We start from the raw sequence: 21,948 nt of genomic DNA on the forward strand, positions 1-21,948 counted from the left end.
GGACCCTGCCGTGCCCAGGTCCTCGGGTGTTTGGTTGGGGGGCGGAGGGGGGGACACGGCGGCCGGGTTGGCCGCCGGCGGGGACAGAATGTGCCGGGCACCGGGGCGGCCTGGCAGGGGCCGGGGATCAGCCGCCTCCGGCCCGGGAGCCCTTCCAGCCCCGGCAGAAAGGCGCGCCGCCCCGCAGCTGCCGCCGGGCCCGGCCGCAGATCGCCTTGTTATTCGCCGCGTCCGCAGCAGATAAAACATCCCGTGGTTTTTATCCCGCCGCCGCTCCCCCTCCTTCGGGCTGTTGTTCTCCCGCCGGGCGCCCCAGGCCCGGCCCCGGGGCTCCTCGCTTGTTTACCGGCCGCTGCCTCGGCCGATGGAAAATCAGCGGCCGCCGTTGTTTTGGAAGCGGCCTCGCCGGGGCTCGCAAACATGTCTATGTATAAACAGAGGGGCCGGGGCGGCGAGCGCCCATCACCGAGGTTTCGGGGCCGGCGCTCGCGGGGCTCCGGCGGCCCGTGCGGACGGGACCAGCGGCGGGCTCTGTCCCCGGGGCCGCGGCCGTGGCCTCGGCACCGGCGGCAGCTCCGGAGCCGGGGCGCGTGGGGCTGCTGCACGCCGGCACCCGGCCTCCTTTCCTGCGGGTGCCCCCGGGCTGGGTGCTGGGCGCCTCCTCTGTTGTGCTGCGGGGCCAGGGCGCCCAGCGGGTCGGGGTCGGGGTCTGGGGGGGGGGTTGTGTTGCGGGGCCAGGGCGCCCGGCGGGTCGGGGTCGGGGTCTGGGGGGGGGGGTTGTGCTGCGGGGCCAGGGCGCCCGGCGGGTCGGGGTCGGGGTCTGGGGGGGGGTTGTGCTGCGGGGCCAGGGCGCCCGGCGGGTCGGGGTCGGGGTCTGGGGGGGGGGTTGTGCTGCGGGGCCAGGGCGCCCGGCGGGTCGGGGTCTGGGGGGGGGGGTTGTGCTGCGGGGCCAGGGCGCCCGGCGGGTCGGGGTCGGGGTCTGGGGGGGGGTTGTGCTGCGGGGCCAGGGTGCCCGGCGGGTCGGGGTCGGGGTCTGGGGGGGGTTGTGCTGCGGGGCCAGGGCGCCCGGCGGGTCGGGGTCGGGGTCTGGGGGGGGTTGTGCTGCGGGGCCAGGGCGCCCGGCGGGTCGGGGTCTGGGGGGGGGTTGTGCTGCGGGGCCAGGGCGCCCGGCGGGTCGGGGTCGGGGTCGGGGTCTGGGGGGGGGTTGTGCTGCGGGGCCAGGGCGCCCGGCGGGTCGGGGTCTGGGTCTGGGGGGGGGTTGTGCTGCGGGGCCAGGGCGCCCAGCGGGTCGGGGTCTGGGGGGGGGTTGTGCTGCGGGGCCAGGGCGCCCGGCGGGTCGGGGTCGGGGTCTGGGGGGGGTTGTGCTGCGGGGCCAGGGCGCCCGGCGGGTCGGGGTCTGGATCTGGGGGGGGGTTGTGCTGCGGGGCCAGGGCGCCCGGCGGGTCGGGGTCGGGGTCTGGGGGGGGTTGTGCTGCGGGGCCAGGGCGCCCGGCGGGTCGGGGTCTGGGTCTGGGGGGGGGTTGTGCTGCGGGGCCAGGGCGCCCAGCGGGTCGGGGTCTGGGGGGGGGTTGTGCTGCGGGGCCAGGGCGCCCGGCGGGTCGGGGTCTGGATCTGGGGGGGGGTTGTGCTGCGGGGCCAGGGCGCCCGGCGGGTCGGGGTCGGGGTCTGGGGGGGGGTTGTGCTGCGGGGCCAGGGCGCCCGGCGGGTCGGGGTCTGGGGGGGGGTTGTGCTGCGGGGCCAGGGCGCCCGGCGGGTCGGGGTCTGGGGGGGGGTTGTGCTGCGGGGCCAGGGCGCCCGCGGGCGGTGGTCGAGCTGCTGCGGTGGGAGCCGGCGCCCTGCACGAAGCCCGGGAGCGGCGCTTCGCCCGCCCGGTTTCAAGGCAGCTCGGCAAGGCCCGGGGGGGCTGGCGTGCAGCGAGCGGGGCGCAGGCGGCGGGCCGCGAAGGGCAGTCCGCAAGCCTGAGCCCCGGCGCGTTGAACCGCTGCAGGTTACGGCGGGGGGGAGACACCGACGAGCGGCTGCCCGGGCGCAGGCAGCGCCGGGAGCAGCGATGCAGAGCGGCGACAGCCCGCGGCCGGGCCGGGCCGGCTCCGGGCAGCCCCGGCGGAGACCTCGGCCCCGGCGGCGGTTCGGAGCGGCCGGCGCCGGGCGCGGAGATGTTTTCGACACCGCGGAGCTGTTCCCGGGCCGGTTCGTCCTGCTTTCCCAGGGGTTTTGCTCCGTGCATCCGGGAGGGACTCGTGCAGCAAAAAGCAAAGCGGGGGGGGGGTTTCGTGGGCGGGGGGAGCCCTCCGGTGCCTCCCGGGCTGCCTCTATCCTCAGCTCAACCCCGGCGAGCAAAATATGTTTGTGCTGCAAACCGCTGGGAAGCGCCGTGCCAGCGCGGCCGGGAAAGCGCGTGCTGATAAGGGCGCCGTGTCCTCTGCTGCCCGAGCACCCGCTAGCGCCGGCCGGGGGGGCGTGGGAGGGGGCTGCAGCGGGGCGAGCGCCGCTTCGCTTCAAGGAAGGAATCAATAAAAAAAAAAAAAAAGGACAAATCTGGCGGGGAGGCAGCGGCCTGGCTCCAAACCGGCTCGTTTTAGCAGTTATTATGACCAAGTTTTCGGTTCCAAAATTATATGCGGGGCTTTTCCCGGGCTGCTCGCGGCCGGTGCCGAAGCGGAGGGTCGCCCCGAGGCGGCGGGAGCTGAGCGGAGCCGCGGGGCAAAGGAGCGGCACTTACTACTTCTTTGGTGGTGGCGGCGCTTTAAGTCCTTTTCGCCTCCAAAGCGACCGCTTGGCAAGAAAGCGACGCTCGCTTTGGCAAAGGGGTCGCGCCAAAAATTCGGTCTCGCTTGAAAACAGGCTGGCGGCGGGGGTAGGCGGGGGGGAAACACACGCAGGATTTGCTCCGCTTTTGGCCCCGTTGGCGCCCGGCGGTAGCAGCAGCCCCCGGGTCGGCGGGGCTGGCGGGGGGCGTTGGGCCGGGGGCGGCCGCCGCCGCTTCGGGCGCAGGTTGGACCCCGCGGGGGCGCGGGCAAGGCCAAGCTGCCTCTGTTTGCCGCCGCCTCGCGTTGCCCCGGCCCCGTTGCTGGGTTTTTTCGGGCGGCACCGGCGCCCGTAAACAGCCGGCGGGGAGATGCTGTGCCCGACGGGAACAGCCCGCGTGGCTGGGAGGCGGAAAAAAATACCAAAAAAAAAAAAGCCCCGCGCTTCGTAACCCTGTGTCCTCCGCTCAAAATAACCCCGGCTCGTCTTAAATTAGCCCCTTTCGCGGGCCGCTCCGAGCATCCCGCGGCGTCGCCGAACCCGCCGCTTCCTGGGGCTCCCGGGGGTCCCGTCCCGTCCCCCCCCCAGCTGCGCTCCTTGTCCCGGAGCGGCCCCCAGAGAGCGTCTCCGCTCCCGCCGCACCCGTGTCACGAGCGGCCCGGTCTCAGGCCAGCGGCTGCTCGGGGAAGGGGGGGCTCCTCCTGCCCCCAGGCGGCTTGGAAACAGGAATTGGAAGCTGCTGTCCTGGCATGAACTCGGGCCTTTTTTTGAAAGCCGAGCGCGCGAGCCCGTAGCGAAACGCTTCCTCCGCAGGCGGCCGAGCGCGAGCGTGGCGGCTCTGCCCTTAATTCAGCTGCAAAGTGGTAACAAGCTCCCGAAACGCGTTGTCCCACGTCGCGTTTCCCCTCCGGTTGCGTGGGGGGGCTTTCGCTTTTCGGCAGCAGGCGGGGGCCGCTCCGCGGGCGCTGCGGCGGCGGGGCAACGCCGGCAACCGCCCCGCAACAACGTCTCCGGCGGCGCCTCGCCCCAGAGGCCTCGGCGGAGGCCAGACGCCGCGGCGAGGGGCCCGCGGAGCCCGGCGCCACGCGGGTCTGGTGCCACCTCGTGGCCCCGGCGGCGGTGGCTGCGCCGTGGGCGCCCGGGTGGCAGCGTGGGGAGCTCAGCACCCTTCTGGGGGCGGAAAAGGTGCCGGGCGGCTGACGGCGCTGCCTTTCCCTGCGCTTTCCCACGCTACTAACCTTTTTCTTTTTTTTTTTTCTGCTGGTATTTTGAGCGCTCGGCAAGCGGGCGCTGCTGCGTGCGGCCCGGAGCAGCGCCCAAACCACAACCCGCCCTCGATCTGCACCGGCGCCTGACGTCTTGCCCCAGATAAAACACGGCGCGCGGCCGCGTCCCCAGCACCCGCGAGGGCTGGGGAAGTGGGTCGCGCGTGGGAACCCGGCGCCGAGCCCCCGGGGCGCCCCCAGCCCGCGACCGCCTCCTCCCCTTGTTTCTGGGCAATAAAAGGAGCGGCGGTTCCCGCGGCGGACTGCCCCGGCCCCTTAACAGCTCGGCTGCCTCGCCGAGAGGAAATCACGTTTAATGAACTCCGCATGCACCAGCACAAGTCCTGAAAACCAGAAAACTCTCCCCAAAAACGCTGGTGTTTTTCCTCGTGAGGCTGCTGGAGGCGGCTCTGCCGTTCCCGCGCCGGGTGTCCCGCCGTTCCCACACCGGGTGTCCCGCCGTTCCCACGCCGGGTGTCCCGCCGTTCCCGCGCCGGGGATCCTGCCGTTCCCGCGCCGGGCATCCGCTCACGGCACCGCCGGTCTCCCGCGCGGCGCAGCAGGGCTCCCCGCGCTCCGGAGGACGACGGGCTTGTCCGCCACGAGCCGGGCGAGCGGCAGGGGAGGCCGGGGCACGCCTGGGTTTTCCTCGGCGGCTGGCACCGGGCTCGGCGCCTCCTGCCGCCGGTACTCGAAGGGCGGCTCCTTGCCGGCGCCCGTCTGCGCCGCGGCCTCGGCGGCGGGCAGCGGGCGGCTCTTGGCCGCCTCCTTCTCGGGGCCGAGCTCCGTTATCAGCAGCTCGGCGGGGCTGAATTTCTCCGACGGCTCCACGAAGCCTTTCCGGCGCTTGCCCTGCAGGCCGGAGGCGGTTGGTGCGGCAAGCGGCAGCGAGGGACGGGGGCTGGCTCGGCCACGCCGCCTCCGCCACCCTTCCTCCCCGCTCCTCTTCCTCCCCGCTGCCACCTCACCTGGCTCATCTCGCTGGCCGAGAAGCGGATAGCGTCGCTGCCCAGCGGCTTGGGCAGCGGCGGGCAGAGCAGCCGCTTGGCCCTGCGGAGAGGCGGGTGGTGACGGGGCGCCGGGGCCATGCAGGGTGCCCGCGCCGCCCCTGCTCTCACCTCCTCTTGCTCAGCTGGAACAACGCGGCCAGGGCGGGCAGGCCCAGGAAGATGCCCAGGTACTTGAGGTTGGACTTCCACGCTGGCACCCGGAGCCCTGGGGAGGGAAGGATGGACGGCCGGGCTCAGCCGGCTGCGGCGCATCCCTGCCGCGAAGCATCCCCACCACGGAGCATCCCCACCGCGGAGCATCTGCACCATGGTGCATCCCCACCACGGAGCATCCCCACTGCGGAGCATCTGCACCATGGTGCATCCCCACCACGGAGCATCCCCACCGCGGAGCATCTGCACCACGGAGCATCCCCACCACGGAGCATCCTCACCGCGGAGCATCTGCACCATGGTGCATCCCCACCACGGAGCATCCTCACCGCGGAGCATCTGCACCATGGTGCATCCCCACCACGGAGCATCCCCACCGCGGAGCATCTGCACCACGGAGCATCCCCACCACGGAGCATCCTCACCGCGGAGCATCTGCACCACGGAGCATCCCCACCGCGGAGCATCCCCACCGCGGAGCATCCCCACCGCGGAGCATCCCCACCGCGGAGCATCCCCACCACGGAGCATCCCCACCACGGAGCATCCCCACCACGGAGCATCCCTGCCGTGAAGCATCTGCACCATGGTGCATCCCCACCGCGGAGCATCCCTGCCGCGAAGCATCCCCACCATGGAGCATCCCCACCGCGGAGCATCCCCACCACGGAGCATCCCCACCATGGAGCATCCCTGCCGTGAAGCATCTGCACCATGGTGCATCCCCACCGCGGAGCATCTGCACCATGGTGCATCCCCACCACGGAGCATCCCCACTGCGGCGCATCTGCACTATGGAGCATCCCCACCGCGGAGCATCCCCACCACGGAGCATCCTCACTGTGGAGCATCTCCACCATGGTGCATCCCCACCGCAGAGCCTCCCGGGCGCGTGGGCGGGGAGAGGGACGGGGGTCTCCGGCCCTTACCCAGCGCCTTGGTCTGGAAGTGCCACTGAGCCTCGCAGGCGCCGCCGGGCTCCGCCGTCACCTCCCGGATGCCCAGGCGGTAGGCCGTGCCGGGCCGCAGGCTGCGGAGGGTGTAGTGCGAGGCCGAAGCGTCCGCTTCGCCGTCTGGGCGGAGGCAAAGAGGCCGGAGGAGCGCCGGAGCTGCCCGCTGTCCTCCGCCCCGGTTTACCAGCCGGTTTTTAAGTATTTAACCGGCTGCCCAGCGCCGCGGATGCACCCGTGCCGGGCGCTGCGCCCTGCTGCCCCCGCCGCCCCCTTCCCCTCCCTCCGGCGCCGTCCCGCACCCGCTGGCTCCGGCACGCGCACTCACACGTCAGGTTGTGCCGCTCGGCCCCGTAGCAGATAACGTACTTCTTCAAAACGCCGGGGCAGGCGGCGCGGGGCGAGGGCTGCCACCGCAGCACGGCCGACTCGGCGCTGGCGTTGATGCGGACGGACTCGGCCAGCGAGGCTGCAGAGCCGGGGGCAGGCTGCAGATGGGCCGGGGGGGGCGAGAGCGGGGAGGGGGCGCAGACGGGCTGGGGGGGGGGCGAGAGCGGGGAGGGGGCGCAGCCGGGCCGGGGGGGGGGGGCGAGAGCGGGGAGGGGGCGCAGCCGGGCCGGGGGGGGGCGAGAGCGGGGAGGGGGCACAGACAGGCCGGGGGGGGGCGAGAGCGGGGAGGGGGCGCAGCCGGGCCGGGGGGGGACGAGAGCGGGGAGGGGGCGCAGCCGGGCCGGGGGGGGGGGCGAGAGCGGGGAGGGGGCGCAGACGGGCCGGGGGGGGGACGAGAGCGGGGAGGGGGCACAGACAGGCCGGGGGGGGCGAGAGCGGGGAGGGGGTGCAGCCGGGCCGGGCCGGGGGGGGGACGAGAGCGGGGAGGGGGCGCAGCCGGGCCGGGGGGGGGGCGAGAGCGGGGAGGGGGCGCAGCTGGGCTGGGGGGGGGGCGAGAGCGGGGAGGGGGCGCAGCCGGGCTGGGGGGGACGAGAGCGGGGAGGGGGCGCAGCCGGGCCGGGGGGGGGGCGAGCGGGGAGGGGGCGCAGCCGGGCTGGGGGGGGGACGAGAGCGGGGAGGGGGCGCAGCCGAGCCGGGGGGGGTGAGAGCGGGGAGGGGGCGCAGCCGGGCCGGGGGAGGTGAGAGCGGGGAGGGGGCGCAGCCGGGCTGGGGGGGGTGAGAGCAGGGAGGGGGCGCAGCCGGGCCGGGGGGGGGGCGAGAGCGGGGAGGGGGCGCAGCCGGGCCGGGGGGGGGGGCGAGAGCGGGGAGGGGGTGCAGCCGGGCCGGGGGGGGGGGCGAGAGCGGGGAGGGGGCGCAGCCGGGCTGGGGGGGGGGCGAGAGCGGGGAGGGGGCGCAGCCGGGCTGGGGGGGACGAGAGCAGGGAGGGGGCGCAGCCGGGCCGGGGGGGACGAGAGCGGGGAGGGGGCGCAGACGGGCCGGGGGGGGGACGAGAGCGGGGAGGGGGCGCAGCCGGGCCGGGGGGGGGACGAGAGCGGGGAGGGGGCGCAGCCGGGCCGGGGGGGGGACGAGAGCGGGGAGGGGGCGCAGCCGGGCTGGAGGGGACGAGAGCGGGGAGGGGGCGCAGACAGGCCGGGGGGGGCGAGAGCGGGGAGGGGGCGCAGCCGGGCCGGGGGGGGCGAGAGCGGGGAGGGGGCGCAGCCGGGCCGGGGGGGGCGAGAGCGGGGAGGGGGCGCAGCCGGGCCGGGGGGGGGCGAGAGCGGGGAGGGGGCGCAGCTGGGCTGGGGGGGGGGGCGAGAGCGGGGAGGGGGCGCAGCTGGGCTGGGGGGGGGGGCGAGAGCGGGGAGGGGGCGCAGCCGGGCTGGAGGGGACGAGAGCGGGGAGGGGGCGCAGACAGGCCGGGGGGGGCGAGAGCGGGGAGGGGGCGCAGCCGGGCTGGGGGGGGGCGAGAGCGGGGAGGGGGCGCAGCCGGGCCGGGGGGGGGGGCGAGAGCGGGGAGGGGGCGCAGCCGGGCCGGGCTGGGGGGGACGAGAGCGGGGAGGGGGCGCAGCCGGGCCGGGGGGGGGGGGCGAGAGCGGGGAGGGGGCGCAGCCGGGCCGGGGGGGGGGCGAGAGCGGGGAGGGGGCGCAGCCGGGCCGGGGGGGGGACGAGAGCGGGGAGGGGGCACAGACAGGCCGGGGGGGACGAGAGCGGGGAGGGGGCGCAGCCGGGCCGGGGGGGGCGAGAGCGGGGAGGGGGCACAGCCGGGCCGGGGGGGGGACGAGAGCGGGGAGGGGGCGCAGCCGGGCCGGGGGGGGGCGAGAGCGGGGAGGGGGCACAGCCGGGCCGGGGGGGGGCGAGAGCGGGGAGCGGAGGAACGGGGCTTGGCGTGGCTGCGGGTGAAGCCGCTGCTCGTCGACCGGCGGCGTTAGGGAGTTTCGGCGCGCCGCGGCGCCGCACCTACCGTTGCCGGCGTAGTGGTGGGCGAAGGCGAAGGTGGCCCAGCGGCGCTCGGGCCCCCAGCCGTGCACGGCCAGCCGGTAGCAGGCCTGCGCCGCCAGCTCCCCTGGGCGCAGACGGGGGCCCCGCTGGTAAAGCCCGTCCCAGCGGGGACAGCGCCGGATTTCGGGGAAACGGGAAAGGCGCTCGCACGTCCCAGCGGGACGGCGCGGCTGCCGGTCAGCCCGGGGGCGGGCGGCGGAGGCGGCCTCGGCGCTGGGAGCTGCCACGCGGGCGCCGGGCTCGCGCGGCCCCAGCGGCCGGACGGGCCGGGGTGGGTGGGTGGGGGGGGGTCCCTGGAGGGGGAGGCGGCGCGGGAAAGGGCCGCCGGCTCCTACCTCTCTCCACGTGGACGCTCTTGGCCGGGAAATCCCTGCGGACGCAGGCGCGCGGCCGGGGGGCTGCAGCCAGCGGCTGCGTCTCGAAGCAGTAGGCGAGCCCGGGGCTCGCCGCCTCCCAGCGCACCGCCACGGCGCCGCCGGGCGCCCTCGCCGCCTCCAAGGCCAGGTCTGGCGGTCAAACAGCGGGTGCGGGGTGAGTTTTTCCAGCCGGAAGGAGACCGCCGCCGCCTGCCTCGGGCGCTCGGGGTGGTACCTGCTCGCCCCTCGGCCGGCACGCGGAGCCGCCGCGCGGGGCCCGGCCCGGCGGCGTTGGCCGCCGTCAGCGTCACGTCGTACTCGGCCCCGCAGAGGGTCAGGTCGTGGCCCGTGGCCTCGCGGCCGAGCAGCAGCTCGTCCTCGTCGGCCGGCTCGGCGCAGCGGCACGGCAGCAGGCGGACGCGCAGCGCGTAGGTGACGTCGCCCTGGGCCGGCCGGGCCGGCTGGGATCGGGCGCGGGGGGCTTCGTTAGCCCCTTCGTTAAGGGATTGGGGGGGGGGGACGCGCGAGGCCGGCCGTACCTGCCAGGCCAGCCGCAGCACCCTCTGCCCGCCGCGGCCCAGCCGCCCCAGCTCGTAGCTCAGCGCCGGGCTCTCCGAGATTTCTGCCCGAGGAAGGAGGGCTGCGGGCGCCGGCGGGCAGAGCCCGGCCGCGTCCGCCGCCCAGGGGCCGTCGGGTGCCCCCCCCCGCCGCCCCGGGCGCCGGGGGCTCGTGCCGCTCACCCTCGGGAACGAAGATGGCCGGGCTCCAGTCGCTCCAGTAGCTGCTCCAGTGCTGCGGCTTGTGCCGGAGCTGCAGCTCGAAGGCGGCGTTGGGCACCGGGGCGCAGGTCACTGCGGGGCAGCGGGCTGAGCCGGCGGCGCCCGGGCGGCCCCGAGCATCGCCGCGGGACCCGGGGTGGGGGGGGGGGGTTGCACCCACCGGCTTCCTCCTGCCTGTCCTCGGCGGTCTCCTCCGGCTCCGTCCCGCACGTCACCTGCGCGCCGGAGGCTCTCCGTCAGCAGGACACCGCGGTTCGGCGCCCGCCGCCGCCCCGGTGCCGCCCGCCCGCCGTTACCCGCGTCCAGGCGCCGTGGCCCGCTGGCCGGTAGCGAGCCTCCCTCCGCAGCGGCCGGTGGCGGCGGTGGCACGGCGGCCGCGGCAGCCGCAGCCGCAGGTTGCCCCCGGCCTTGGCGAAGCTCGCGCCGGCGGCCGGCGGGTCCAGCTTGACTGCGAGGACGGCGCGGGTCGGGTCACGGGGTGCCGGCGGTGGTCCCCTCCCCGCCGCGCGCCCCCCGGCCCCGCCGCCCGCTTACCGGCCTCGTCCAGTTGGAGGGTGAGGTTGGGGCTGCGCTGCAGGCGCTGGCCCCAGCGCGCCTCCACCCAGGCCGTGGCGTTGGTGAGCACGTAGAGGAGGTGGTGGCGCAGGGTGAGCGCCGGGCGGGTGCCGGCGCTGTGCCGGTGGCAGCGCTGCGGCGCCGCGTAGCTGCGCCGGGGAGGCAGCCCGGCACGTCGGGGGGAGGCGCGCGCGCTGCCCTCCGCGTCCCCGTGCCCGTGGGTGCTCCCGCGGTGCCCTCCGTGTGCCCGCGCCCGTGGGTGCTCCCGCGGTGCCCTCCGTGTGCCCATCCCCGTGGGTGCTCCTGCAGTGCCCTCTGTGTGCCCATGCCCATGGGTGCTCCCGCGGTGCCCTCCGCGTCCCCGTGCCCGTGGGTGCTCCCGCGCTGCCCTCCGTGTGCCCATCCCTGTAGGGGCTCCCGCAGTACCCTCTGCATCCCCGCACCCGTGGGTGCTCCCGCAGTGCCCTCCGTGTCCCCGTGCCCATGGGTGCTCCCGCGGTGCCCTCCGTGTGCCCGTGGGTGCTCCCGCGGTGCCCTCCACGTCCCCGTGCCCATGGGTACTCCCGCGGTGCCCTCCGTGTGCCCATCCCTGTAGGGGCTCCCGCAGTGCCCTCTGCATCCCCGCACCCGTGGGTGCTCCCGCGGTGCCATCCGTGTGCCCATCCCCATGGGTGCTCCCGCGGTGCCCTCCACGTCCCCGTGCCCATGGGTGCTCCCGCGGTGCCCTCCGTGTGCCCATCCCTGTAGGGGCTCCCGCAGTGCCCTCTGCATCCCCGCACCCGTGGGTGCTCCCGCGGTGCCATCCGTGTGCCCATCCCCGTGGGTGCTCCCGCGGTGCCCTCCACGTCCCCGTGCCCATGGGTGCTCCCGCGGTGCCCTCCGTGTGCCCATCCCTGTAGGGGCTCCCGCAGTGCCCTCTGCATCCCCGCACCCGTGGGTGCTCCCGCGGTGCCATCCGTGTGCCCATCCCCGTGGGTGCTCCCGCGGTGCCCTCCACGTCCCCGTGCCCATGGGTGCTCCCGCGCTGCCCTCCGTGTGCCCATCCCTGTAGGGGCTCCCGCAGTACCCTCTGCATCCCCGCACCCGTGGGTGCTCCCGCAGTGCCCTCCGTGTCCCCGTGCCCATGGGTGCTCCCGCGGTGCCCTCCGTGTGCCCATCCCCGTGGGTGCTCCCGCGGTGCCCTCCACGTCCCCGTGCCCATGGGTGCTCCTGCGGTGCCCTCCGCGTCCCCATCCCCGTGGGTGCTCCCGCGGTGCCCTCCGTATGCCCATCCCCGCGGGTGCTCCCGTGGAGCCCTCCACGTCCCCGTACCCATGGGTGCTCCCACGCTGCCCTCTGTGTGCCCATGCCCGTGGGTGCTCCCGCGGTGCCCTCTGCATCCCTGCACCTGTGGGTGCTCCCGCAGTGCCCTCCATGTGCCCATGCCCGCGGGTGCTCCTGCGGTGCTCTCCACGTCCCAGTGCCCATGGGTGCTCCCGCAGTGCCCTCCGCATCCCCGCACCCGTGGGTGCTCCCACGCTGCCCTCCATGTCACCTTGCCCATGGGTGCTCCCGCAGTACCCTCCGTGTCCCAGTGCCCGCGGGTGCTCCCGCGGTGCCCTCCGTGTCCCTGCACCCATGGGTGCTCCCGCGCTGCCCCCCGCGGCCCCGTCCCCGCGGGTGCTGCGGCGGCGGCCGCCGGGCCCCCGGCTCACCAGAGCACGAGGACGTAGGTGGTGTTGCCGGCGGGGCCCCAGGGCGGCCAGCGGCAGAGGAAGCTGCGCGAGCTGCACGGCTTAAAGCAGATGAAGTCGGGCTGCTCGGCGGAGCCTGCGGGCAGACGGGAGCCGGGTGCCGCCGCCGCCCCCCGCCGGCATCGCGCCCGGCCCCGGCCCCCGCGGGGCTGCCGGCTCCTGCCCTGCGGCAAGGGGCTGCTGCGGGGCCGGGGGACCACCCGCGGCTCCCGGGCCCCCCACCAAGCCTTTCCCCCCGCCAAAACCCTTTTTGGCAGCGCTGCCAAGACCTCGGCAAGGCGCCGGGCCGGGCGCCGGCGGGATGCGCCGGTAGCGATGCGGCTCCTGCTCCCCTAAAGTGCCGGAGCGGTTAAAACCGGGGCGGCGGGGTGGGGGGGGACACGACCCATTTCTGCCGGCTGGGAGCTCCCGCGGCGGCAACGCCGGGGATTTACGGGGCCGCCGCTTGGCCCTGACTCACCGCAGCAGCTCACGGAGGGGGAGCTGCCGCGTGCGGCCGGCGGCGGGATGCTCCGCCGGCGCCGCCGGGAAGGCGGCACGAGGCGGCCGGCGGCGGGGACGAGGGCTGCGTCCCGCCGGCCCCGCTCCCGCCGGCCGCGGCCCTGAGCCGGTGGGTTTCCACCGAGCTTCCCGCCGGCCCGCGCGGTTTTCGGCACGCCGGCTGGAGCCGGCCCCGGGGCGGCAGCCGCCTTATCGGCCCGGCATCGTTCATTGAAAGTTTTCTAAAGTTTATCTCTCATCTCCGCACACCGCAGGAACACTTACGGCTCAGCGCCGCCAGCGCCAGCAGCAGCCACCAGCGCATGGCGGCGGCGGGGTTTTCCTCCGGCGAGGAGGAGGAGGAGGCCGAAGGGGTCGGCGGCGGCTCGGGGGCGCCCGTTCCCTCCGCGCCGGCGAGGTCACCGTCGCTTTTGCAGGCGCCGAGAGCGGGGCGCGAGGCGCGAGCGCATGCCTCGCTCTTACCAAAAGCAAAAGAGAAACCAACAGAAATATCCCCCTTTCCTACCGTGCCGGGGGCCGAGCGGCAGGAGCTCGCCGCGGCCCCGCCGCCCACGCGCCCGCCCAGAACAGCAAGGTAAGCAGAAGCGGTGGTTTGGGGTTTTTGGGTTTTTTTTTGTTGTTGTTGTTGCAAAGCTCGCGCTGAGTTTTTGATGCCGCCGGCAGCGGGGCAGGTCGGGGAGCTGCTCGGAGGAGCCCTGCGCTTCGGGCTCGGCAGCGGCACGTGCGCGCGCAGGCGTTAGCGCTTCCCCCCCCGCCCCGCGCCACGGCTTTGCCCACTGGCAGGAGACCTGCCGACGGGGGTGTTTTTGGGACGGGGGGGTATGGCCCCGCCGGCCTCGGCACGGTGCAGCAGGCGCCCGTGGCGCTGCCCGGAGCAGGGGCCACGCGCACGCGGAGGAGACGCGGCGCGGCCCGCCAATCCCTGGGGCGAATCGCTCCCCACCGCAGTGAACAAAAGCCCCAGTGAGCGGCGGCGGTGGCAGCGGCTCGGCGCGGGCGACCCCCGGGCGGCAGAGCTGGCTGGCACCGAGGGCCGCGCACAGAGCCCTGTTGTCCATGCAGAAAGCGGCCTCTTGTCCCGCGGGCAGCGGGGATTGTAGCGCGCCATGCTGGAGTGCACTGGGCTGGGTCAGCCCACGCCAGGCCGGACCATGCTGCACTGTGCCGGGCTGTGCCAGGCTGTGCTGGACCGTGCTGCACCATGCTGCACCGTGCTGGGCTGTGCCAGGCTGTGCTGGACCATGGTGCACCATGCTGCACCGTGCCAGGCTGTGCCAGGCTGTGCTGGACCGTGCTGCACCATGCTGCGCCGTGCCGGGCTGTGCCAGGCTGTGCTGGACCGTGCTGCACCATGCTGCACCGTGCTGGGCTGTGCCAGGCTGTGCTGGACCATGGTGCACCATGCTGCACCGTGCCAGGCTGTGCCAGGCTGTGCTGGACCGTGCTGCACCATGCTGCGCCGTGCCGGGCTGTGCCAGGCTGTGCTGGACCATGGTGCACCATGCTGCACCGTGCTGGGCTGTGCCAGGCTGTGCTGGACCGTGCTGCACCATGCTGCGCCGTGCCGGGCTGTGCCAGGCTGTGCTGGACTGTGCTGCACCATGCTGCACCGTGCCGGGCTGTGCCAGGCTGTGCTGGACCGTGCTGCACCATGCTGCACCGTGCCAGGCTGTGCCAGGCTGTGCTGGACCGTGCTGCACCATGCTGCGCCGTGCCGGGCTGTGCCAGGCTGTGCTGGACTGTGCTGCACCATGCTGCGCCGTGCCGGGCTGTGCCAGGCTGTGCTGGACCGTGCTGCACCATGCTGCGCCGTGCCGGGCTGTGCCAGGCTGTGCTGGACCGTGCTGCACCATGCTGCACCGTGCTGGGCTGTGCCAGGCTGTGCTGGACTGTGCTGCACCATGCTGCACCGTGCCATGCCGAGCCCGGCTGTGCTGCACCGTGCTGCACCATGCTGTGCCGTGCTGGGCTGTGCCAGGCTGTGCCGGACCGCGCTGCACCGGGCCAGACCATGCCGTGCTGTGCCCGGCGATGCCAGGCTGTGCTGGACCGCGCTGCACCGGGCTGGACCATGCTGCACCATGCCAGGCTGTGCTGGACTGGGCCATGCTAGATCACACTGTGCTGTGCCAGGCCGTGCCAGGCCGTGCCGAGCCGCGGCAGCCCGGGCCGGAGCCGCCGCACCGCGGGCTGGGCTGGGGCTGAAGCGCGTCAGCTGACGCCGCGGCGCCGCTGGGCGGCAGCACCGGGAGCCCCGGCGGCAGCGGGAGCCCCGACAGCAGCAGGAGCCCCGGCAGCACCGGCAGCCTCGGGAGCAGCGGGAGCCCCGGCAGCACCGGGAGCAGCGGGAGCCCCGGCAGCACCAGCAGCACCGGCAGCACCGGCAGCACCGGGAGCACCGGCAGCACCAGCAGCACCGGCAGCACCAGCAGCACCAGCAGCACCGGCAGCACCGGCAGCACCGGGAGCACCGGGAGCACCGGCAGCACCAGCAGCACCGGCAGCACCGGCAGCACCAGCAGCACCGGCAGCACCAGCAGCACCGGCAGCACCAGCAGCACCGGCAGCAGCGGGAGCGCGGCGAGGCGGCGAGGCGCAGCCGGCATGGATGAGCCCAGCATCCTGCGGCGCCGAGGCCTCCAGGTGAGCGCGGGCGACCGGGCACCGGGCACTGGGCACCGGAGCGGCCCCTCTCCGGGGCACCGGGTCACAGCCGGCTTGAGCACCCGCCACGGTGCCGGGGCGCCGGGATACCGGGGTGCTGGGGTATCGGGACACCGGCGGTACCGAGAGACCGGGGATGCCGGGGTACCATGGGTACCGGGGATACCAGGATACCGGGGGTGCTGGGATACCGAGGTACCGGGGGTATCGGGATACTGGGGGTGCTGGGATACCCGGATACCGGAGGTGCTGGGATACCAGGGGTACCAAGATATCGGGATACCGGGGGTACCGGCCCTGGAGCCTGGTGGGGGCACGGAGAGGGGCGGCGGGGTGCCAGATGGAGGGGGCAGGGGGAGCGGGGTGGGGGAGCGCAGCCCTGCTGTGGGGTGGGCGCGTGGGAGCGGTGGGTGCTGCGTGCGTGGGAGGCGGGTGCTCTGGGTGCAAGAAGCGGGTGCCGCGGGTGCGAGAGGGGTGCTGCATGCGTAAGCCTGGGGCGAGAGGTGGGTGCTCTGGGGGCGCGCCAGAAGCGGGTGCCGCGTGCGTAAGCCTGGTGCGCGGGGTGGGTGCTCTGGCTGCGCGCGTGCAAGGAGCGGGGGCGGCGCGTGTAAGCCCGGTGCGAGAGGTGGGCGCTGTGTGCGGGGGGGGAGGGTGCTCTGGGGGCACGCGTGTGAGAGGCGGGTGCCGTGCGTGTGCAAGAGGCGGGCGCACGGGGGTGCAGCAAGGTGGGGGTGCGCGAGCGGGGTCGGGGGCGCCGCGTGTGCCAGCCTGGCGTGTCACGGCGGGGGACGGGAGCCGTGCACCCTGCGCCGGCAAAGGGGCAGGGTGCAAGCGCCGAGCCGTGCTGCGGGGGCTGAGAGGTGCGCAGGGCCGGGATGGGCACGGGGCTGCCCGGAGCGGCAGGGGAGCAGGCTGGCTGGGGGGGAGGGAGCCCCTCCGGGACGAGGGGCCGCCGGCGGCAGAGCCCCCGCGGGCAGCAGAGGCCTGAAGGCGCCCTGGACGTGGTCACAACGCCACGTCCGCGCTGCGCCGCTGCTGACGTGCTCCTAGGGTTCCCCCGGGCGCTCTGAGCACCCGCTCCGTCGCGTTGCTGCTGTCCCCGGCTGGCGGAGGCACCCATGCACCCTGCCCGTCCCGTGCGCGGTCTGCGGCGCCGGCGGCAAGGCTCCCTCCGCCTCTGCCCGTAACGCCTGGGCTGGCGGCGGCGCCGCGTGTCGTCCCCCCCCCCCCCACTTTCAAAACCTCACATCCCGCCCCGCGCGTTGGGCCGGGAAGCGGGAAGAGCAACGGGCAGATGCAGGCGACGCTGCTTGGAGGGACGGCGCCGGGACAGCGGGAGCCCCGCAGCCAGCTGGGGCGCGAGCCGAGGCCCGGCCTCGCGGCTGGTTTTCCGGGCGCCCCGGCTCCCAGCTGCAGAGAGGAGCCTCTGCGACGCCGCGGGCCCCGGCGCGAGCCGTCGGGGCCGTTAGCGGACGGCGTCGTTCGAGCTGGCAGCTGCCGGGGGGCGACGGCGCTGTGCCGCGCGACCTGCCGTCGCCTCCGAGCGCGCGGTGCATGCCGCAGGCTCGTTCTGCCCGCCACGCGCCGGCAGCGGGGCCGGGCGAAGGGGCAGCCGAGGGCCACGACCGGGCGCCCGGCGTCTCCCCGGCGTTTCTGCGAGCGTTGAATGAATACAACCCTCGGTGCAACCCTTCTCCTCCGCCTCTTCCTGCTCTTGGCGGCCGGCCGATGGTGGCATGGCCTCGGGGATGGCGCGGGGCGCCCTGCTCCCCGCAGGACCCCTGCACCGGCGGAGGGGGGGGGCCCCCGGCGCTGCGGCCGAGGGCACCCACGCCCCGGCACCCACGCCGGCCCCGCCGGCATGATATCACCCGTTGCCATGGCGATGCCTGCTGCGTCACCGTCCCCGCAGCACCCGGCGCGGGCGATTTGGGTGGCAGCCAGCGCCGGGGCTGCGCGGCGTGGGGCAGCCGGGCGGGCGGAGGGGTCCCGCGCGCTGGCACCCCCTGAAGCTGTCTGCGGCCCCCCGCTGACCCTTGCTTTCGCCTTTTCTCGTTGCAGAAGGAGCTGAGCCTGCCCCGCCGAGGAAGAGCGTAAGTAGCGCCACGCGGTCGCTGCGCCGAGCTGGGCCAGGTCTCTGCGCCCCCGGGGTGCCCAGGCGCGAGGTGCCTCGGTTGGGGGGGGGGGTTGCCCACCTCCTCGGGGCGCTCGGTGGCGCCGTGGGGCTGCAGGGCTTTGCTGCAGCCGGGCGGCACCGCCGGGGTCTGCACCCGCGCGACCCGAGCGGGCTCGTGCCGGGCCGGGCTGGAGCGCACTGGGGTGCACTGGGATGCGCTGGGGTGTGTTGGGAGGCTGTTAGGCTGTGCTGAGGTTGTGTCGGGGGTATGTTGGAGGTGTGTTGGGACTGTAGTGGGACCGTGGTGCGGTCGGGGCTGTAATGGGGGTCTCTGGGCGCTGTGCTGGGGCTGTTATGGGGGGTTTGTGTTGGGGCATGTAGCGGCTGTGCCAGAGGTGTGCTGGGGCTGTACTGGGGCTGTACTGGGGCTGTGTTAGGTGTGCATTGGCCATGCTGGGGCTAGAGGCGCAGCGGAGGTGTGCCGGGGCCGTACGGGGGCCGTGCCGGGGCCGTGCTGGGTTGCGCCGGGGCTGTGCTGGGGCTGCAGCGCGGTGGCGGCCTGGCACCGGCTGTGCCCCGGCGCATCCCGGGAATCACGAGGACCGGGACTCCCTCTGGGGTGAACCGAGCTGTGCCGTCCTGAGCCGAGCCGTTCTGTGCCGTGCCAAGCCGAGCTGAGCTGAGCTGAGCCAAACCGTGCCGTGCTGAGCCGAGCCGTGCCATAGGGGCGTGCTGAGCCGAGCTGGGCTGAGCCGAGCCAAGCCGTGCCGTAGGGGTGAGCGAAGCCGTAGGGGTGTGCTGAGCCGAGCCGCAGGGGTGTGCTGAGCTGAGCCATGCCGAGCCGTGCCGTGCCATGCTGTAGGCGCGTGCTGAGCCCAGCTGGGCTGAGCCGAGCCGAGCTGAGCCGTGCCGAGCCGTGCCGGAGGGGCATGCTGAGCCGAGCCATGCTGAGCCATGCTGAGCTGAGCCGTAGGGGCATGCTGAACTGAGCCCATCCCAGCCGAGCCGTGCTGGGCTCAGCTGAGCCATAGGGGTGTGCCGAGCCGAGCCGTGCTGGGCTCAGCTGAGCCGCAGGGGCGTGCTGAACCGAGCCGATCCCAGCCGAGCCGTGCCGGGCTGAGCCGAGCCGTAGGGGTGTGCCAATCCCAGCCGAGCCGAGCCGAGCCGAGCCGAGCCGTGCTGAGCCGCAGGGGTGTGCCGATCCCAGCCGAGCCGAGCTGAGCCGAGCTGAGCCGTGCTGAGCCGAGCCGTAGGGGTGTGCCAATCCCAGCCGAGCCGAGCCGAGCCGAGCCGAGCCGTGCCGTGCTGAGCCGCAGGGGTGTGCCAATCCGAGCCGAGCCGATCCCAGCCGAGCCGAGCCGTGCTGAGCCGCAGGGGTGTGCCGATCCCAGCCGAGCCGAGCCGAGCCGAGCCGAGCCGTGCTGAGCCGCAGGGGTGTGCCAATCCCAGCCGAGCCGAGCCGAGCCGAGCCGAGCCGTGCTGAGCCGCAGGGGTGTGCCGATCCCAGCCGAGCCGAGCTGAGCCGAGCTGAGCCGTGCTGAGCCGAGCCGTAGGGGTGTGCCAATCCCAGCCGAGCCGAGCCGAGCCGAGCCGAGCCGTGCCGTGCTGAGCCGCAGGGGTGTGCCAATCCGAGCCGAGCCGATCCCAGCCGAGCCGAGCCGTGCTGAGCCGCAGGGGTGTGCCAATCCCAGCCGAGCCGAGCCGAGCCAAGCCGTGCCGTGCTGAGCCGCAGGGGTGTGCCGATCCCAGCCGAGCCGAGCTGAGCCGAGCCGAGCCGAGCCGTGCTGAGCCGAGCCGCAGGGGTGTGCCAATCCCAGCCGAGCCGAGCTGAGCCGCAGGGGTGTGCCGATCCCAGCCGAGCCGAGCCGAGCCGAGCCGAGCCGTGCTGAGCCGAGCCGCAGGGGTGTGCCGATCCCAGCCGAGCCAAGCCGAGCCGAGCCGTAGGGGCGGGCCGAGCGGTGCTGAGCGGATCCGAGCCGAGCCGAGCCGAGCCGTGCCGTGCTGAGCCGCAGGGGTGTGCCAATCCCAGCCGAGCCGAGCTGAGCCGAGCCGAGCCGCAGGGGTGTGCCAATCCCAGCCGAGCCGAGCCGAGCCGAGCCGTGCCGTGCCGTGCCGAGCCGCAGGGGTGTGCCAATCCCAGCCGATCCCAGCCGAGCCGAGCCGTGCTGAGCCGAGCCGCAGGGGTGTGCCAATCCCAGCCGAGCCGAGCCGAGCCGTAGGGGCGGGCCGAGCCGTGCTGAGCGGATCCGAGCCGAGCCGAGCCGTGCCGCAGGGGCGGGCCCGTGCCCGGCTGGCCGAGCCCGGCGCCCCGGCAGGGCCGCTGGTGCCCGCCCGCCCTCGGGAGCCGCCCAGCGCGGGGGCTGCCGGTGCAGCGGCGGCGGCAGCGGCGCGGGGAGCGGAGCGGCGGCAGCGGCGGCATGAAGTCGCGGCGGGACAGGCTGAAGATCCCCTCGCTGACCTTGGAGTGAGTGCGGGGCCGGTGCGGCTCGGGCGCTCCGTTACCGGCACCCGCGAGTCCAGGGAGCCGGCGGCGGGACCCCCGCGCACCCCCGCCCCCCCCCCCCCCCCACACCTCGCACCCTCTTCCTCTGGCATCCGCAGCCCTGCAGCACCCGGTGCCGCTGCTGTGCCCCGGGCTCTCCCGGACCCCCCCGCCCCCCCGGTCCCGGTCCCACCGGAGCCGTGGCGCTCCGGTGCCCGCCGGCTCCCGGCTTGGCGTTGACGCCGCTCCGGCACGTCTTGCTTTGCAGTTTGTCTCCGAGTAGCCAGAGCCCGACCCTGCTGAGCCCCTGCAGCCCCTGCAGCCCCTGCAGCCCGTTGCTAACCCTGCACCCCTGCAGGTGAGTCCCCGGGGGCCGGGGCACCGCGGGGCGGCACCGAGCGGGGAAGGGGGAGAGCTGCCGACGGGGGTCGAGCGAAGCAGCCCTGGTCCAGTCCGTGCCCAGCGCCGCCTGCCCCCGAAACGGCCGCTCGGCCCTGGCGGGTCGCGGCCCGGCCCGGCGTGGGGGACCCGGGCGCTCTCTCTGCTCCGCGCCGGCCGCGTTTTCCTTAGGGAGATGCGGCGAAGCGGGGCAACAGGACGGGTCGATGCCGGCTTGGCCGCGCGGGTAGCCCGCTGCGGCGGGTTCACGCTGGCTGCGGGGCGCAGAGCCCGGGGTCGCCGGTTCGGCCGCCCGGGCTCCGGCCGCGGGGCCGTCGGAGGGCTGCCGTGGCCACGCCACGGAGCTCAGGCGCGCCCCGGCTCCCGGCACCCTTTCCGAGAGGAGCCGAAGCCCGTTTGCCACCTGCAAAGCCGAGCAGGGCCGGGCGTCCTCGGGCCCCCGCGGCGGGAGGTGGGAGCAGGGATGCTGCGTCGTTCCCCCCGCCCGGGAAACCTCCTTCGCTCTCTTTTCTGCTCCGCCGAAGGGGAAGGGGAGAGAAAAAGAGATGCGCTGGAGGATGGGTGCCCGCCGCCCCCAACCGGACCTTGCTCGGCCCGGCCGGGTGCTTCCTGCAGCAGGTGGCAGGCGGTGAAGGGGGGGGGGGGGGAACGCGGCGCCCGAAGCGGTGGCCGAGCTGGCGGCGCGCACGCGTCGCTGCGCCGTGCCCAGGGTGCAAGGTGCAACGGCTGCGCCCCGGCCGCGCGCGGGCCCTGCCGGCCGGGAACGCGCCGGGGTGGTGGTGGTGGTGGAGGATCTTTGGTGCCGCCGGGGAAGCCGCGGGCGCCGCGGCTGGGCGAGCGGCAGGGAGCCGGGGCGCTGCCTTCCCGCTGCTCGCGATACCCCGACGGGGAGACGCTCCGCGGTCCGAAAAGCGCCGGCAGCAGGGCGTCCGCCCCGCTGCGGTTTCCCCTCCGCAGGCCACTGCTTGGTCGTAATTAGCTGGCTGTTAATTGCGCGAGGCCTCGAAGGAGGCTGGATGGAGCCTCGGCGCTGCCTCCCCAAGGACCCGCAGCGAGACCGCCGTCCTCGGGGAGAGCGGGCGCCGGCGGCGGGGGGGGGATCGGTGGAGAGGAGGGCGTCCCCCTGGCGCGGCCGGGGGTGAACCGCTGCCGCCATCGGGGCCCCTCGGCCCGGCTGAGCTGAGCCGCCGGCCTTCGGCGCCGTCCCGTTGAAAACGCTGCCGGAAGGCGCCAAGGGGACGTTGGCGGAGGTGAGGGGTGGCGGAGAAGCTCCCCGAACGCGGGGTGGTGGCTGGCGGGCCGGAGCCTCGCAGGGCGCTGGAAGAAGGCGGCGGCGGCGGCAGGGTGACCTGAGGGGGATCTTAAAAAGCCATCGAATGGCCGGGGAGAGACTCGGAGGGAGGAGGAGAGGGAGCGCAGTGGAGAACTGGCCTCCATTTTGGGGTGCTGCCCCGTCTCCATGGTAACCCTGGTTGTTTCCCCCCTCCCGCCCTGACCCCGGCCTCCATTTTGGGGTGCTTTGCCCCATCTCCATGGTAACCCTGGCTGTTTGCCCCCCACACCCTGACCCCCAGCCTCCATTTTGGGGTGCTTTGCCCCATCTCCCTGGTAACCCTGGCTGTTTGCCCCCCACACCCTGACCCCCAGCCTCCATTTTGGGGTGCTTTGCCCCATCTCCATGGTAACCCTGGCTGTCCCTCCCCCCTACACCATGACCCCCAGCTTCTATTTTGGGGTGCTGCCCCATCTCCATGGTAACTCTGGCCGTTTCCCCCTCGCCCTGACCCCAGCCTCCATTTTGGGGGTGCTT

At 75.0% G+C, this 21,948-nt stretch overlaps 2 protein-coding genes across 3 annotated transcripts in view; one reads left to right on the forward strand and one right to left on the reverse strand.

Annotated features, from left to right (window-relative positions):
- Positions 1–4,289: 4,289 nt before the first annotated feature.
- On the reverse strand, positions 4,290–15,083 carry IL12RB1 (interleukin 12 receptor subunit beta 1). Its single transcript, XM_068919524.1, has 16 exons — positions 14,598–15,083; positions 12,742–12,934; positions 11,938–12,052; positions 10,223–10,392; positions 9,985–10,136; positions 9,849–9,903; positions 9,650–9,760; positions 9,449–9,531; positions 9,145–9,370; positions 8,889–9,059; positions 8,516–8,617; positions 6,455–6,595; positions 6,106–6,292; positions 5,132–5,228; positions 4,982–5,063; positions 4,290–4,865 (listed from the first exon to the last, which is right to left on the reverse strand). The coding sequence occupies exons 1-16, from the start codon at positions 15,081–15,083 to the stop codon at positions 4,327–4,329; spliced, it is 2,910 nt and encodes a 969-aa protein (XP_068775625.1). The 3' UTR covers positions 4,290–4,326.
- Positions 15,021–21,948, forward strand: part of MAST3 (microtubule associated serine/threonine kinase 3) — a 35,941-nt gene continuing 29,013 nt past the window's right edge. Inside the window, exons 1-2 of one of the 2 annotated variants that reach the window (XM_068919693.1) lie at positions 15,021–15,120; positions 17,203–17,234. In XM_068919693.1, the coding sequence (XP_068775794.1) occupies positions 15,082–15,120; positions 17,203–17,234 (71 nt within the window). In that variant the 5' untranslated portion in view covers positions 15,021–15,081. Of the gene's footprint in view, positions 15,121–17,202; positions 17,235–19,659; positions 19,722–20,007; positions 20,098–21,948 lie in introns of those variants that run through there. The other variant, XM_068919691.1, reaches the window with a different exon arrangement.

Source organism: Struthio camelus, chromosome 26, assembly GCF_040807025.1.
Source record: "Struthio camelus isolate bStrCam1 chromosome 26, bStrCam1.hap1, whole genome shotgun sequence".
Classification (NCBI taxonomy): domain Eukaryota; kingdom Metazoa; phylum Chordata; class Aves; order Struthioniformes; family Struthionidae; genus Struthio; species Struthio camelus.

Excerpts from the sequence above, each read along its gene's own strand:
- IL12RB1 (XM_068919524.1), bottom strand. The coding sequence starts at position 15,083 with ATGCCGGCTGCGCCTCGCCGCCTCGCCGCGCTCCCGCTGCTGCCGGTG. Across the intron at positions 9,761-9,848 it reads GGACAGGCAGGAGGAAGCCG|TGACCTGCGCCCCGGTGCCC; the intron begins GTGGGTGCAACC and ends GCTGCCCCGCAG. Across the intron at positions 9,371-9,448 it reads TGCTGCGGCTGGCCTGGCAG|CCGGCCCGGCCGGCCCAGGG; the intron begins GTACGGCCGGCC and ends GCCCGATCCCAG.